Raw genomic sequence first — 18,180 nt, 5'->3', positions numbered from 1 at the left:
CACTCCCTAATCACTACATGATCAATGTATCCCACAATGCATCATGAAAAGTAGTGTCCATCTGAAGGTCACTACTTTTCATAACGGTGCAAATTATACCTGCTAACAACAGAGATTGTTTAGCCGGCAGAGATCGGCTCCTTTAAGTTGCGACAGCAATGATGTCATGAACGAGAGTCAGAAAGCCCTATACACTGAATTCCCTATATAGGGAGTAGTGAGTGAGTGAGTGTGCATTACAATGCAGGAAGAGATCTAAGGCCCCGTTCACAATGGAAAAAATCAATCCAGCTGGAGTAGGATTGAATCCAGATAGCCTTCAAGCTGGATACGTTCAGACCTATTTTCAAATCACACACACGTGTCCGCGCTCAATCCGGCTTAACCCAGCTTGTTTGTTGTCCTCCAAACCGCTAGGTGGCGCCTCGTAATATACAGAGTCCTTCCAAGCCGCAGTAGGACCGCGTGTGCGCATGCGTCGTGCATTTTTTATTTTTGTCCTGTGTCGCTTGTTCCTTCGTTTTTTTTCTGGTTAAAAAGCAGTTTATTCCTTTGTAGCCCTGTCGAAAATAAACTCGGGGCAAAGCTGTCGTAGTTCGATGGTTGTTTACATACGGCTTTTGTACGCGAACCGAACACTGTCCCCGTGAACCAGAAGTATGACGTCGCTAGCCGGTTTCGCTAGCTGCATTTACGTTCAGACCTGAGCCACATTTGAGCTAGATCCACCTCTCAGAGGTGGATTGAAATCAAGCTGGATATAGCCGGATTCGCGGTGTTCACACTCAGAAAAAAAATATCCAGATATATCCAGATACGGCCAGAATCCCGGTCTAGCCGGATTGATTTCCCCAGTGGCAACCAAGACTAGCAGGTCTGGCAGAGAAGAGGGGTGATTTGTTGTTGTCAGCAGAGACATGTCACATTATTTTAGACTCGCATTGAGGTAGCTGGCACACCAGGTTTTGTGAATGGTGAGTTAGGCCCTTGGGTGCAATGCATTCTGGTAAATGTAGGCACCGCAGGACAACACAAAACCTCAGCTTTCCCTGTCAATACGACATGCAAGGAGGAATTTAATGCTTTAAATGAACTATCATCAGCACTGACTCCACGGTTCACCCACTGACCTCATCAGAATACACATTTACAGTGAAGCAAATGTTCATTATTTTCTCAATATACATATATATATATATATATATAATACTAATTTAAATACAAAGACTTCTGCCCACTTTACTACTTTATCTAGACAGAATGGACCAACAAAAGGTGCATATTTTTACAATAATAATATATTATTTTCTATTTTTATCACATTAAAAAACAAACAGAAGTCATAAACGCCCTGTGCCTCATGCTTCTGACTAATCTTTGGAACCTTTGACTGTGTCCAGCTGCACATCATCTGCCCCAGAAACAGGTAGAGTACATGTCTCTACAATAAACGAGGGAGATATAAAAAAAAAAAAGAAAAAAGGTGCTCTGATGTGTTCAATTTCTCCATCCTCATAATTACCTGGCAGATCAAAGGCCAAATGTTTCAGCAGCTCGTATGATCTTGCCTCCTGAATGGAACAGAAATACAAGAGAATAAAACAAAATTAGAAAAAGAAAAAAAACTCCCTCCTCTCATCACTGTTACTGTAAACAGAGCCGGAGAGGAGAGCGGATAAGGTTTTCGGCTTTGAACTTCTTTTGTGAATGAATCCGTGGGAGGACAGAGAGCTAAGTTTAGAACGCAGAGAATCAAAACAACTGTAGTCTGCCCTGCATGGCTTTCCCCTACATGTAGATGGGAAACCAAGTCAGAAAAAAAGGTGTTTGAATGTAGACAACAACACCCAAATGATTACTCAAAAGTACAGGTGTGGTGTCTGCATTCAGAATTTAATGGGTCAACTTATGATACAACACAACAGCACACCCACAACGTCCTCAGTCAACCCCAAGGCTCATCACACTTTCTCATGTTAGCTGTGGGCGTATCTGTCTCCTCCGCCTGAGTGAGTGTAGACCTACCACAACCGTACTTTTCTGAATCCCTACACCCACAACCATGTCATCACAGTGCCTGCCTGCCTGCCTGCCTTGAATAACGGTCCCCAGCATCCCCACCCTGCATACACCCTCTGCTCAGATCTCCTCCCGCAGAGCTAGAAGCTGAACGACGTGCCAGACAGCCTGAGTGAAAGAGTGAGTGGCAGCTCCAGAGATGAATGGCTGAACATGTTGCAGTGCACAGACCAACTGTCTCTACCCGGCACTCATTCAAATTTAGATCAGTAAACAAGCAGGTTACCATAGAAACACACAATATTAGTAACACAATCTTATCTCCAATCTAGCAGCTCTGCCAACAATACTATGATCCATTTCTAAAGACATACTGTAGTACATGTAGCATGCTGAGCAGCCAGCTGAGGGACACACCTCTGAGCAGCCTTGAATGCCCTGTATCACATATTTGAAGGCACTCATCCCGCACTATAGGGTGCACAGCAACTGACACCAACCAACCAACCAATCAATCAATATATAATATACACATCTGGACAAAATTGTTGGTACCCCTCTTTTAAGGAAAGAAAAACACACAATGGTCACAAAAATAACTTACAGTAAATTAACCTTCTAAAGTAACTAGAGCAATTTGCAGATGGACTAGCTACATGCTAAATCAAGAACAGGTGAGAAAGATTTAACACTTACAGTTCCAGGACCACCAATGAAGGGAGTAGTTTTAGCATGGACAGAGGGGACGCGTCCCCACCAATGTCAGAAGCAAATCTGCACCCTTGGAAGGCCACAAGTGTCACATGTGAAACTAAACTGGAGACCAACAGCCAAGGAAAAACACTTTCAGAGTAATTGATCTTGTTTATTTTGGAAGCACAGAAAGATGGCACAAAACAGGAGGAGGAACGTCTCCTCTTTGTTAACGTAGGACACGTTTTTCAGTCAAGAGTACAGACTCCATCTTGTCCCCCATTTCTGATCCAGAACAAGCTTGTTAGCCACTCTGGCTATTAGCTCCATGAGTGGCCGTCCATAATTAGCATAACCAACATGACTGGGACTGTCCTGCACAGTAACAATGAAATCAACTCATTTAGTGTCTTCAAGATTAGATGAACAGACATTTTTATTCATTCCACTAACGCAGAAATTGAAAGTGAGACAGAAAAAAAAACATTATGAGTAAGCTATAAAGTGATAACTGAAAAGATAGAGTTCATAAGCTGATAGAGACAGAGCAGTAAAGAGCAGGAGGAGAAACTGGACTGAAATTATCTCTTGACAGGCTGGATGGAGGAGGGCTGGAAGCAGGTGAGCTGGAGCTGCATGCTGCTCTTAAACTTGTTCAGCAGCTCCTCCAGTAACCTGAAAACAACAGACGAAAAACAGGCGCGTAAACTAAACAAGTCACCTTCACCTGCTCACAAATGTTTTCCCTCAATTATAAGATTTTACTTTTAAAACACATTCAGGTCTGACTTTAAGGCTGCTCGACAGACTTGTGTGACCCCTTATAAAGCAGCCTGCAGCCTTAGATCATCAGGTGGGGTCCAGAGTCGAGGCTGAAATCAAGGAGCGCCTGAGCTTTTGCCATCATAGCTTTAGAAAGGCCTGTCTGAGGAGATGAGGCTCACAGAATCCGACTTATTTACTTTTATACTAATTATTTATTATTTTTTATCCCTGAACAAACAACTGGACAGTTCAATATGTTGGTCTTTTCATACCTACACTACACAAACTGTAGGAGTACATCTGAAAATAAAAAGCTATAAACATGTTAAATGAATTCACAGGAGCATCAGCTTTGCATCATTTGTCTCCACTCTCAACATGCAAGAAAAATACATAGGAAAAAACAGGGCCTCACCTTCTCTCAGATCATAAAATGTGTCAATAACAATCTATAAAAGGTTTCCAAAATGTGTACAATTGCTCATCTTCCTCTTCTCCAATACTAAATATTACTTTAAAGTGTATCAGTGCAGCTTTCTGTTTCCAGTGAAACCAGTCGAGCAGCCTACAGACTGACAAATATGACCATATTCTGCACTCCTAGAAGTGCTTTCAGATGCTATAAATGGGGGTATGAACCATCAATGACAATGTCGGGAAATATTGACCCAGAGACACATGTGACCCAGAGACACCGGTGCAAGTGATGGCATGAAGGATTTAGATCTGAAGATATGTTTCTGAGTTTCTGTTAAGACCAGTGCAGACGACTGGATTTCCTCCTTTAATTCTCATCATCATTACTATTATTATAATTATTATTCTAATGAACTCACTTCTTATCGGCTCCGCTGTGTAACTGGGGCAGGGCGTCCACAGCCATTTTGAAGCTGCCACTACAAATGAAATGCAGGTAAACATTTATACACAGTAGAACTGTCCAGGATGAGTCTGTGTGCCTTCATGCATGTATGCTGACACACACACACACACACACACACACACCACAGTGCACGCACACAACAGAAGCAGATTACTTTCATTTCCTTTCTGTAAGCCACCATCTAACATAAATAGGGATTGTAGTGAGGGATGTGCGACTGCTAAGATTTATGTTTGTGACATTCTCTTCCATAAATCACTGGGGGAACATGCGTGCGACTTCCTGTCTGTGCCACTGTGTGAACATGCTGTTACTTACTTGCTTTCAGCGTTCAGGTACGCGCCTATGGCGTCTCTCAGAGCGCAGAGTTCAAGACGAGCCTGAGCAAGAGAGGATGGGTGAGGTGGGATGGAGGGGTGGGGATGGAGGGGGGGGGATATGTGGGGTGGGGTTGGTGGGTTTGGGGTTACAAAAAAAAAAACAGAAGTCAAGAGATCATCGCCCAACTGTCAGCAGTTGGTATCTTGAGCAGAAATCTATCATGATCAGAAATGACAGGTGAATCCCCCCCCCGACAAGCGTGAGGGTCGACTTATGAGTCGACAGCGAGTGGGAAAATGGCTCGATGACTGTGTGTTACCTGCAGCGCTCCATTTTTACTGAAGGAAGACACACACTGCATGAGGCGACACATCTCGTCCGCAACTGACTCAACTATTTTAGACAAAACACGAGGGACCAGATCCTTTGAAACCGTGAAGACCTGACAGAAAAAAAAAAAAAACGTTGAGTTGACAGAAAACATCTGGATGTGAATGTCGCTCAGAGAATCCGTTCATGGTGTGAGGTGTGTTTGTACCTCAGCGTGAACTGTGATGATGTTGACCAGAGCTTCCTTCAGATAGTTCCGTACACCTGTGGGGGGAGGGGAGGAGAAGGTAGACATGTAACTACATACAAAAGAGCATTTCTCACACACACACGTGTTGACTAAGAGCTCATACGGGGTGCTTACCACTGTCTAGATGCAGTAGTATGCTTAAAATCTGATCACAAAACTAGATCAAACAGGGGAATTCCAAACGATTCCCACCACTAACCATGGCAAACTGTGAACCACTGGTCTGACACTTCATAGAAACACAGGGGACACAGCTGTTCTAGTGTTTTTTTTTAAAAATAATTTTTACATAGTATCACTGACACACTGAAACACAGCACACTGAAATAGAAACAGGCCTGAGCATGTGAGATTTCGCTGACATGACCAAAACCACTGCTATGACCATGTAAATACTAGAAAGGCTATAAAATACCATGACAGTATGTTTAGACCTCACCTCTGCCAGTTATTCTGATATAAATGTGACTAAGCACAAGTTATTTATGTATTTTTATGCAGGTCTAATGACAGTAAGACTGTTACATAATGAAGCTAGGAGGCCGTAGTCAGCATGCTACCTGTAAGTCTAAAAATAACATAACATGTAGTAAACTCTAACGGTGAAACAGTCAAAAGGCAGCAACAGAAAGAAAGTACTGAAACCGGATTTTTAATGCCTTGCAGCACCCCACACGGCATCGCAAGTCCCACACGAAAAGTTCAACAAGTGAAAGTATCATATCCTAGAAGTGTGGTTTGTGTCCAAAATGTTCCTCTTTCACATGTAGCCCGAGCAGAGAAGCTGCAGCAGCAAACCCGAGCACGCCCTGGATCAGCAGCAGCTGGAAATACTGCAGGCTGCTGCTAATATGAAGATTCACGCCGAGCTTTGACATGTTGCTTCATATCCTGTGCTAAGGTAAACCTCACATTTAGGTTTCACCTGTGTTCATAACAAAAAGTCATGTATACACACACACAGCTGCACACCCACAGCACACCATAAAGGCCAAGAGAGCACTGCAGGGGGGCTGAGAGAATGTCTTCAGCTGGGTTTACAGTAAGCAATCAAAGAGCCGTGCTTCACACATGACACATGGGAACCACAACAATACAGATCAGACCAGAGATGTCGTGTTCTCGTCCCACAGGGCTGCTGGGGGATAACTCATGAGCTCACTGGGGTCAGTTAGTGGTTGCTGCAGGTGATCCCCCCCCCCCACCCCCCTCAGCTCAGATTTGTGTCAACACTAGGTACCTGTGGGTGTCCGGCAGTCCCTCCAGTCAAAATATCCAGCGTACATGCCGGGCTCCAGGGAGCCCGCGATGGGGTCTGCTCGCCTCTCGATGTAGGCGTCAAAGAGTTTTCTATCCAGCTCCCGAACTGCATCCACACTCACCTGTAACAAATAAACAAAAAGAAGAAAAAGTGCATGACATCGTTTTGTTGTCATGTGGAAGTCAGGCTGCATCGACTGTACACATCTTTCTGTCATTAGTCACACATACTGGACCTTATATATATCTACAGTGCATTAAATGCAACAACCTAAGGCTGATGCCTTCTATGAATAGATGTAGAGACGTATATTTGCTTTAGCTGTTGGCTGTTTGTTTTTTCTGCTTGTATTTTAAGAGATACTGATGACCTACGTTAATGGAAGAACATCTTGATCATATTAGATTCAATTATTGAGATACAAAACAAACAAAGGACCATGGCTCAGGTCACCTGTTTGGAAGGCACTGAACATGCAAATAATGCAACCAAACCTAACAACATTCAGAAACAGTGCCTATTGGGTTTGCCAGTATATTAAGAACAAACCAAATGTTAGTACCTTTATTTAGTTTGTCTGGAAGCAGACCGAGACCCACAAATACAGACCTGAGCCTGTCCTGAGACTTGTTCGGCATGCTTTGTTTGACACACTGTGAGAGCCCGTCAGCACATTTTAATGACGTCTGATACCGATGGCCAATGATGGTCAGTGGGTTTGTTTAGACATCCAATATTTGGACCAAGCCCGTTTCATTCATCTTTTATGACTAAGCACGTTGAGGTATAAGAACAGAGTTGGAGCTGTGTAACCAAACAAGTTGCCTCACAGTGACAGTTTGAAACACTGCAGAGGTTTCTGCTGATAGATAATCAAGAAACAACAAACTAATAATAATAATTCATATGACCAAAATATGGAAATACTGTTATTGCCTTGTTTTGTAAGAATACGGTGTAATCTCTCTGTAACATGTACGTCTGTATGACAGATGCCTGAAGGGGGAATTCTTATTTTTCACAGTTATTTTATTATTTGTTGATCAATATCTCAACAACACATCAGGCATTCTTAAAATTAATAAGCTTGTAAAAACTGATGTTTCAGAAAAATATCGCCAACTGTTTTACTGGAAAAAAAAATCAACCGCTCTCCTTCTCTGCTTTGTGATTCAGCCATTAGTCATTGTGTGCAGCTGTGTGACTGTGTCTGTCTGTATGTGTGAAGAAAAGAATGAAAATGTTGAAGCTAGCTTTCAAGACAATGACCTTTACTGTTTAAAAAGAAAAGAGTCATATCTGTGCCCAGCATCTCCACTCAGCTTTGTTGCTGATCACACCACAGCACACTTCTCATCAATAAGAGAGAACTGAGTAAGCCCACAATCTGCAGTCGGTGTCATTTAATTTGAACATCTGTCTGTCATACTGACCCGCGTGATCTTCTCTGTTCCTGTGAAGCCATGTTTCTCAAAGTGATCAGCCAGGTTCAGGAAGGTGTGTCTCTCCAGGTACTGGCAGTTGCTCAAGATGATCAGCAGACGCTGCTCCTACACACACACACACACACACACATCTCATATTAAACCTCACCATTACACCAGTGTTAATCTAAACCTGCCTCAGAGAGGGCGTCAGACCTCAGACAACCTTTGAAGAAGTCCTTACCAACCACTGTAGCATCATAAAAATGGGGTGTCACTAGGTTTTCTAAGTAGTGTGGTGATAATAAAAAATGAAAAGCTCTTTTATTGGTCAACCAGAAATGGTACGAATGCAGAATATCATACATCACAGAGCGGAGCTGAATGAAATCAAGCTGTTAGCAGGCTTGATGAATGAATGCATGGCTGCTGGCAGAAGCCAACAGCAGCATGTCCCTGTGACTGTGAGACCAGGCAGGTACACACTCGAATTTTAGCTGATACAAACGCTTCCTGTACAGCCTCTGGAAAAAGTCGAAAAATAATTTGCCTTAAATTCATGCAGGTTATATTTTATTGTTCATTAATTACTGGGAAATTCACGTTCCACCACAGATCAGCATTGAAAACAGTAAGGAGGTAAAAGAAATGTAAAACCTGAAGTGTTTTTTTTTTTCTTCGGTTGCTGTGGCTCAGTTTGCACCATAATTGTGGGAAGTAGTGTCATTTAATGAGCTGGTAGCTTAGCCACCACACTGCCAACCGCCAGTGGAGTCAAACATACACACATTTATTACTCAGGTGGAAGTTTAGATACAGGGATACTATATATATATAATAATACTTTACTGACACAACATGTCTACTTAACTATTCAATATGCTCAACATACAACAGCCACTATAGGTTTGATAGACAGTTTGTGTGTGTGTGCATCGTGTTTCTATTGCCTGTTCATTTGTCACATGCGGAGGAGATGAATCAATAGGATGTCTGAATGGTGTTATTACCCCTTATCGAATAGTGTCTGTGGAGATGGAGCTACAGCTTGGGTGCTTACAAAATCCGGAGCGACCACACTTTTTTGGCTCCCGAGCGACTTTTTACAATAACGATTATGTCAAAAATGACCTACCTACACTGATCAAAATGATCAATTTATATTGACACACAATAGATTTTTATGTTCAGGTTAAAAAAAAGTTTCAGTACAAACATTTTTGAAATTGGCTGACAGCAAGAAGCCAATTTGAAAAGTTTTACTACTTTAGTTAATGTTAATCAGCTCGTCATTGATGGATGGACTCATGTTAGCAGACAGAAGCTAACTAGTTAGCTAACTGACAAGCCAGAGCACCGGCCTCATGATTGAAGGACATTATAGAAACACAGTGTGGAGTGACACCATCACTCTTCATCCACATCCTGAGTCCAGCAGTACAGTCCTGTTTCTCTCGGCCTCAGCTGTCCGTCTGTTTGTTGTCATGGACCAAAAACTTTATATTATTTAAAGATCTTGTATTAACGGTAGGAGCTCTCACTCTCGATCATTCACGCTACTACATACACACAAAAATGCAATGACGCAAACAATTAGAAGAGAGTGGGACATCAGTGTTATAAAACATCTCTGGAGCACTGCGAGGATAGACGATAGACGAACATGAAAACATTTTCTAAAGAGCACAAGATTGACCCGCATCCGGGTAACGAGCCTGTAAGGTAAGGCTAAGTAAGTGTTTTTACTTTATTTGACACCACTGCCAACCACAATGTGCTCTGCTGTCCAAAGATCGTCTTCACTGAGTAATGTGACCTCACTTTTCTTTACCTTTCACTCTAAAAGTCTAGCACTCTTAACACAAAAGTACAAACACAATAATGCAGAGCAATTTATAAACACTGATGGGAATATTGACTGAATGGCTCTCCTCTGTTTTGGCAGACACAAATGATGCCGTCACTGGCAGCAGTCTGTTTTCATGCTCACAGACTTTAGCGGGCTGATCTCCACTGACACTGCTCTTAACTCTGGTCATCTGCTCTCGGTCGGGGACTGGCTGTCTATCCCCTGCTACACATATTCGGGCTGGGGAAACCCCATCTGCACCTTGCTCCATTTCCCTTTACCAGAAGCACTCAACACCCTGCTCTTCCTCTTCGCCGTCCTCCTCCCCTGCGCTTAACCCCCTTCACTAGCATCTCAAAGAAGTTACAGGAAATGAGGACGTATCTGCTTCTTGTCCACAACCAGGAAACAGCCCGATAACATTTCGTGGTTCGTATGAGTGAGACACATGCTTGCCTTGTGTAAAGGAGAGAGAGAGAGAGAGAGAGGAGAGCCCACGCTCTGGTGACGCTGGCAGTCACCACATGTGGGACTTCAGGTGTAGTTACCCCAAACAGTTTAAAGGAAATATGACAAAAAACACACACTGACTTACAGATGTTGGACTGAAGCCCTCCTGAGCAACAGTGTACCGATCCGGAGAGGACAGGTCCACTGAAATGTTGCTGCACACACACAGGAAACATTTTAAGTGATTTCAGAGTTGAGGGCAATAAACAAATGGATTTAAAAAAAAGTAATTACAAACTCACTGAGATGTATCAATATCTCCATCTGTCTTAGTGCTCAGCTGCTCCAAACAGTTTATGAAAACCTGTGATGATGAACACATGAACAAACACGAGCTGTGAAAGACATCCTCAGGTGCTGCACTCACAGCCCTCTACCTGCTAATGAGAGCGAGTTCTCAGCAATATCACTACAGAATGGAAAGTAGGATTCCTGTTTCACCGACCACATCATGCCATCATGAACACAAACATTTCCTTGATTCAGTCTGGAGGAAGCCATCATTTTGGGTTGCTGTGAGGTCTCACCTTCATGATGCTCACACTGAGCTCTGCAGCCTGGTCCTGGACCTGGTCTAACTGCAACACCTGAAGAACAAACAGCGAACATCAGAAAAGTCTGCTGTCCTATTAAATTAGTGTAAATCAGAGTGTGCGTCCTTTGGTTTGTACACTGACGATGCAATGATTGTGTGTTGGATTCTAGTCAACTGAAGGCTAACTGAATCTTGTCTTCAGTCTACACTCAAAGCTTCCAAAAGGCATGGGGCAGAAATACAGGAAGCCAACCACACTTCTTGCAGATGTCTCGTTCTCAACTACAGATCAACCTGAACACTGACGCATGGTATTGTTGAACTGTAAGCCCTTTAAATGAAATGAGGAGACCAGGTGTAGTGCAGGGTATTGGTGTTGGCAGGTCATTGTCTTACATTGATTTCTCCCTGTTTGATTTCCAGGGGCTCTTTGAGTGACTGCAGCATCTGAACCACGCACTGTTCAAACTGTGATGGCTGCAAAAAGTCAGAGACAGAAGACAGAGGAGGTCATACACACGGGCTGCAGAAAAATGCTGCGACGATAATCCCTTCACACTGACAGCAAATGTTAGAAACTGTTTATTTGTGAAAGATGAAGGTTGATGTTTCACAGCTGCCCGCAAAAACATTTATATTGAAAATATAGTTTGAACCATGGAGTACTAACTGATGCAGTCCAACAGTCTTACCAAGCTGGTGATTCCTTCATTATCTACAACCCAGTCCTCCTTCTCAGAAAGCCTCTTGACATCTATGTGCACAAAAAAGCGCAAATGTGAAAAATTAGTTTACTGAACTTCCTGCATATGAAGCCTGATATCTTTCATAAAGGGTCATTACAAATAAAACAATATAAACAGAAGTCGGTTTCTGAGGGAAAACCACATGATATAAAATCGTTCTGTCCAGACCACAATGTTGTTGTGTGTGTTAGTGTGTTAGTGTGTGAATAGCAGGGAGGACAGGAATGGGGGGGGGGGGGGGGGTGCTGAAAACCAGTCACTCTTTTCAAAATGACCATACCTAACCACAAGTGAAACTGAGCATGTCTGGTTTTAGTCTCATAACACTTTCTCCATCACGACCCTGGAAGTCGTGTGAGCCGGAATATACAGACTTTTACCACCATTGATTTTTTTTTAAGAAACTGTAACTTTTAAATTACTGATAATATTATTTCCTGCAAAAAAAAAAATAATAATAATAATAATAGCATGGCTGTGGCCCCAAAACAACACTTGATATAACAGCAGGGACTCAACCAATCAACTGATTTCTTAAAGACTATTCAAGAAGAGAAAGAAAAAATGTTTTGGTAGATAATTGATCCTTTTGCAGGATTTTCTTAGTGGTTTCACTCACATGCAGGTTAGGGTTAGGGTGTGACCCTGGACAGGACAAAGCAAGTTAAGAATATGGATGGATGGATAAGAGGATGCAGATTTTCTTCTTCTTCTTCTGTGTGTGTGTTAAAACTAAATACAATGACTCAGCTTATTTATCTGGAAAACACCCTAGTCATGGTTACCAGCTTCTGCCCTCTATCCTCTTCCACCAAGCAGCGACTCAGTGAGCCCTGTCTCACCTTCTGTTGTGTGCAGCAGAGTGACCATGAGGCAGTGAACTCTCAGCTCCAGCAGCAGATCCTGAATCACCTGTAGAAGATCATTTGGGATCTCCAGAGCAGCCAGAGCCTCATGGCAGCCCCTGTGCGAGCGAGGCACACAGACGGGTCAGTAAAGGTGTGGCCAATGTGAAGTCTAAAATGAAATGCTTTTAACCAGGGGCAGAGCAGCACCTGACAATGTGTATGATCTGTGTGAGCCAGGCTCCAGTCAGCTCAGTCTTGTTCTCCCAGCCTCCGTACAGACTCAGATCGGCTTGTGGCAGGGTGGTGGGGAGGAGGGCACCACGAACGAGCTTCACAAGTCGATTGGTCATCTCTTCGATCATTTTCTACAAAACAAACAGCAAATGTGCAAACAGAAGGCGTTTAACTCACTGAAACCTGAGTAAAAAAACTTAAAATAACAGCTTTAATGTCACAATTTGTTGTACTTTGAAGTCATTCTGTCTCTGCCTGGCGTTCTTCTTGGATTTCTCCACCTGTCCAGATTTCTCCCCAGTCTGCAGGAACAACAAAGACACTCAGTTTAGAATGTCTGTAATGCACCTCAATTGGAACTACTTAATCACATTATTATATTTGACATCCTGAAATGTTTGACGTACTTGTAAAGTAAAAATATAAAACCATTCCATTCATGTCTCATGTTGGATTTTTGTACCTCACTAAAGAGACTTCCATTAACGTAGGAGATCCAAAGCTTCCAGAAGTTAGGCAGCTGACCGATCACCACATCTGAGAGTTTCTCCACAAACTGGACCTTCTGTGGGGTTTCAAAGCGCCAGGCTGCAACAGAGAAACACAATCATACAAACCCAACGACCAGTCAAGACACACAGTATAGGAGGAAACCTTATTGATCTGCTATGTGATTCCTTCAGAATAAATCTGTCTAGATCCGTCTCCCTCTGCAGTCGGCACGTTTGCCTTTCACATTTTGAGATTATTATTTATTTAATAAAAACGATGGCAAAAAGAAAAATCAGCGACCCTTGATCAAATTGCTTCCTGATGGCAAACAAGAGAAAACCAATCAGCTGCATGTGCTACTTTTGTTTTCTCATTGTGAGCCTTTGTGTCAATGCAACAAGGAAGTTTGAAGTTTTTTTTTGCTGAGTAACAGTATTCTTGGCCAACAAATTAACAGCCTGGAGAGTAAGGGACAGGGCAGAATTAAATAAGCTGCCTCTTATTACATTATTTTATTTTTGTTTATTTTTTGTACACAGAGCCACTATGCTCATATTAATCAAGCTAAGTCGAGGTGGTCAAATCAAGAAAAGCAACAGAGCAACATACAGGAATTTATTCCTAAAGTTACCATCAACGCTGACTTGGTGAATTTTCCCTTTTTAATTTGCTATAGCTCTCTCATGTTTCAAGTAATCACACAGCATGTGTCACTCTTGTTTGTGTTGTTATGTGAAGCAGAGAGATTCCCATAAACACTGTACTTGACTATAAGTATTACACACACACATAAACAAACCAGACAGGGAAGCCACCCCCTCGTCACCTAGCATGTGTGAATTTGTGATGTGGTACTCACTGCTAGGTCGAGGCGTGCGCAGACTGCCCCCTCGCTTCAGAGACGCAGTGTGGCTGAGCCTGCTGAGGGCAGATGGCCGAGAATCTCCCTCCAGGTCCAGAGCTCCGATGCCCACTGTCAGACACAATGAAGGGGGGGGGGGAGAAACACATACTTCAGATATCAAATAATCAAATAAGCCATTTTCATAATTCCACATTCCTCAATAAGCTCAGCAGGCTTTCACACCAAACAATCCTTCCTCGGCCCTCTCGGACTTTCTTTATTTGTGTTCTGATCCATCTCTACTCCGGCCCACAGCTGAGAGAATGTCCCGTTGTTTCCAGGGTGAGGAAACAAGAGAAGTGGGCTTTGCGAGTGCTGGGGTGAAGTGGGTTTACACTGGCCACACAGAGCTCTGACGCCACAGGTCCACTAGATGGCAATAAGGAGCCGTGCTGGAGCAATAAATGAGACGGAGCAACCAGACACTCATATCTTAACAGTGCAATATGTGAGATAAGTTTAGGATAACAAGAGGGGGTGAAAGCTGATAAACAGGAATGAAAGTGAAACACCGCAACTCTAGAAGGGGATCGAATCTGCTACAATGAAAATGAAACTTCGTAAGAGAAGGTTCGTGCAATACTGGAGAACGCCTACATGGAGTTTGTCTAAACGAAGGGAGACGGATGGCCACATTTCCAAAACATGTGTCTGACACACACACACAGAAAAGTGTGCTGGTGAGTCACCGCCTGAATGCAGTGTGTAAGCAAGAATTGAGAAATCCCCAAGCAAATGTGGCTGACATGGCCATGCACACAGCACACCCATCCAGTCTAGAAAATGTAAGGAAATTCTGAATTGAGTCAGACTATCTGTAAACAGACCAGGCTTTCTTATACACACACACGCACAACACACACACTCGCACACAACCATATGGAGCAGCGCAGGGTCTGTCTCTGTGATGTTTTCCCATCTTTTTGCAGGGATGAGAGCCGCTGTTGATCCAGGTGTCGACTGAACCCCCCAACGTCTACACAACACACTAGTGTGTGTGTGTGTGTGTGTGTCAGAGAGAGAGAGAGAGAGACATTTTAGGTGCAAGTGTGTGCATAAACTATTCATTATGCTGCTATGCTGTTTCTTGCAAAAAAGTCTGAAGGTTAAAATGTAGGAACCTTTGCGTATGTGTGTCGAAGACAGACAATGTGTGTCATCTATGCGCACTTCCTCATCAGGTCTGAGGCTTCTCTGCAGGTCTGCAGGGTTCCTGTTCCCCCAAGGGGTCACTGACCTTGACCACACACATATTCACGCCTGCTTTCTGTCTAAATGTACACACACACACACACCCTATTAATTCTAGTTTGAATACAGTTTCCTATGCTGTAGCATGGAAATACATACTTCTGATTAACATATTAATTATTAGCCGATAATTATAACATTTGTTGTGGAGAGGTAACGACTTTTATGTGTAAAATCACAACCGCATGTCTCTCATTCAAATATCTGAACACTGAAATCGCTCTAATTGTCCACCGACAAACCTATTTTTCTACGAAACCAAAGAAAAACCCTGCTAATTGTATTGACATTGGCAGAAGACGCAGTGTTCAGGAAATAAGAGTACTGCAGTTTATAATTGAATCGGGCAGAGTCGGATTGCAACACCAGGGCACGATGGGAGTGTTTAGACATACGGAAGCAACTTGCACTGCTATGCTTCCTCACTAGAAAACTTCACGTTTTTGTTCTAACAGAGATGGATGGTTCCATTTCACGTTTCAGGCAATTTATAGGGTAATTAACAGGAATCATAACTACACCAGAACGACCTCTGGCCTCATATTCCTGAATAGGAAACACACAAGACAGAGGAAATGGCACCAGTTACTGCAGATATAGCTGATCCATCACATGAGAGCAGTCAAGCAAGTGTGATGCTGACAATAGCATGACAGATGGCTTATGAATACACTGCGCTGGTAATCATGATATTAGGAGGAAGAGGGGGCCGCCGGCAGAGGAGATGGCTGTGAGGTACCAGTAAAGGGGGTCTTTGGCCATACCAGAGGAAGGGTGGAGGGGGGAATGTAGTGGATGTGGTTTTGTGATGATAGCAAGTGCTGGCTGGGTGGAGGGATGTTTCAGGAGGCACCGGTTTCGAACTTGGGCCAGAGGTGAGGAGCGAAGAGTGTAGAGGGTAAATAGCAACCAGGTGTGAGTAGTAGAGTAATAGAAAAGACAGGAGACAGATGTGACAAAGGCAGAAAAACAGGAAGACTGTGTGAAGCCTTGTGTAATTGTCCTTGTGTGTATGAGGAGGACTGTCTTTGCAAGAATGGCAGCTTTGAGGCCGACTCAAAAATTCACTCAATTAACAGCAGAAACAAAAATGTTTTAAACCTCATTTCAGACTGCAACAGTCGCTGATTGTATGCTGCCTTACGGACACCTGCCCACATCAGCCTGACTCGTGCTCCACTCTTTGTTTATATATGGATTTACCACAAGTTAGGCAGCCAAGATGGCGACAGTGCATCTTTGCAGCACTGAGCTTTGTCCTGCTTGATTTATGGTCTGTGGAGTTTTTGACAGTCAGGATTGCAGATCACATGATGACCACTGGCTCCAAAACAGTGACTTCACATAAGCTTCACATATAAACATCAACAAAAAGACACCAGGACGAGATTCATTAGCGACGATAAATCTATTAGAGAACATAATACAGTAGCCCCGAAAAACGCTTTTTGCTGAATATATATTAAATACGCTTGCTGCGCCACTCAAGTTGTGATCTTGAATGTCAACAGAACTGTGTTTATTTATCAGAAAACTCCACAGGGTAGCTTTAAAATGACCTACATTTATGTTTTCCTTACATGTGAGCTCACAGCACAGTGTTATTCATACCACCACAGGGCCAGGGTGGAGTTACAAATTACAAGACCCTGAGAGCGGAGCCTACAACTCATCTCCCACCTGCTAGAAAACTCAGTTTGGCTTAAAACAAATACAGAAAAGTACAGTTTTATTACATCCAAACAAAGATAGCTGGGGCAGATTAGTCACTCTAATCGCTGAGTCTTATATAAGTCACTGTAATGTGTTTTTTAAAAAGACACTGCTCGTATTAAATCTATGTGTATGTGTTTCTGTGCTTATTTGCAAACCAGGTAACCCTCAGAAATGCACATGACTCCCTCTCTGCCACACGTTGTTCTGCTGTGGAATGCACATGAGAACTGAAAAGGGGCCATCCCTGACATGATAATCAAACCGATATTTGACTGTGGAGAGGCAGGGAACAAACCAACCCCCAGATCCATCAAGCCTGAGCCCCGGAAACCACTGTTACCCTTAGCATTAGACATGTTTATGTTCCAGCTGCGCTATGCGAAGCAGCCACCCACACTCACAATGTATTTGTGTGGGTGCCTTTGTGTAAGGCGTAGGAGTGTGTGTGTGTGTGCATGTATGTGTCTGAGCGTGGTTGGCGAATCGAGCAAGTCTTCCTGAGTGGACGGTTTCACATCCACATTTTTTTGCTGGCTGATTTAACAGAGGAACAGCTTAATTGGGGTTAATTGTTCCAATCCATCTGTGAAGCCGTGTGTGAGTGAGAAAGAGTTTGTGTGTGCAGCAACATGTCGAGCCCTGAAACCCAAATCCAAAGCCAATGCTCCCTCACTTTCATCTTATTCATACATTCATGAAAAAATAAACACGCAGGCCTCAAGCAGAACAGGCTGGGGAGGGTGGTGACGGAGTGGGGAATGCAGGCAAAAAGCTGGTACAGCAGAGAGGCAGCTGGGCTTCTCCTCCCCACCTCCAGGCTCACATGACATCCACCAGCCGCACGACTGGAAATGCTAAATAGGGGCTTTTCACTCTGTGCATTAAAATAACAATAAAAAAAAAGAGTCATCTCACACAAGTGTGCTCTTGTGTGTGCTAACTCACCTCTCTGGCCACTGATGAACTCATCCCTGCAGTTCTGCATCAGCTGCAGGATCCACTTGTGCTGAGCGTCGATGCACTTCCAGGCTGGGTCACCTGGGGCATGCAGGTCAGACAGGTACCTACAGTGCAAACGCAGACATGTGACATGAGGTCATGCAAAGCAGTATGTAGTACTTACTATAGAAAAATAGGGGAAATCATCTA

The 18,180-nt window shown here is 43.3% G+C and overlaps 1 protein-coding gene across 2 annotated transcripts in view; it reads right to left on the bottom strand.

The window, feature by feature from the left end:
* Positions 1–2,863: 2,863 nt before the first annotated feature.
* exoc2 (exocyst complex component 2) overlaps positions 2,864–18,180 on the bottom strand; it is a 38,722-nt gene continuing 23,405 nt past the window's right edge. For both annotated transcript variants that reach the window (XM_028404094.1, XM_028404095.1), the window contains 18 exons: positions 17,977–18,095; positions 14,020–14,133; positions 13,132–13,256; positions 12,902–12,970; positions 12,642–12,799; positions 12,429–12,550; positions 11,533–11,594; positions 11,237–11,317; positions 10,833–10,892; positions 10,548–10,609; positions 10,391–10,460; positions 7,956–8,072; positions 6,502–6,643; positions 5,220–5,275; positions 5,001–5,123; positions 4,679–4,740; positions 4,314–4,373; positions 2,864–3,387 (listed from right to left, as the gene is read on the bottom strand). In XM_028404094.1, coding sequence (XP_028259895.1) covers positions 3,294–3,387; positions 4,314–4,373; positions 4,679–4,740; positions 5,001–5,123; positions 5,220–5,275; positions 6,502–6,643; positions 7,956–8,072; positions 10,391–10,460; positions 10,548–10,609; positions 10,833–10,892; positions 11,237–11,317; positions 11,533–11,594; positions 12,429–12,550; positions 12,642–12,799; positions 12,902–12,970; positions 13,132–13,256; positions 14,020–14,133; positions 17,977–18,095 — 1,696 coding nt within the window. In that variant the 3' untranslated portion in view covers positions 2,864–3,293. The remainder of the gene's footprint in view (positions 3,388–4,313; positions 4,374–4,678; positions 4,741–5,000; positions 5,124–5,219; positions 5,276–6,501; positions 6,644–7,955; positions 8,073–10,390; positions 10,461–10,547; positions 10,610–10,832; positions 10,893–11,236; positions 11,318–11,532; positions 11,595–12,428; positions 12,551–12,641; positions 12,800–12,901; positions 12,971–13,131; positions 13,257–14,019; positions 14,134–17,976; positions 18,096–18,180) is intronic.

The sequence above is a fragment of the Parambassis ranga genome, chromosome 4 (genome assembly GCF_900634625.1).
Source record: "Parambassis ranga chromosome 4, fParRan2.1, whole genome shotgun sequence".
In the NCBI taxonomy this organism is placed as follows: Eukaryota; Metazoa; Chordata; class Actinopteri; family Ambassidae; genus Parambassis; species Parambassis ranga.
Note: the sequence above shows the minus strand (reverse complement) of the source record. Positions and strands in the feature narration are given on the sequence as shown.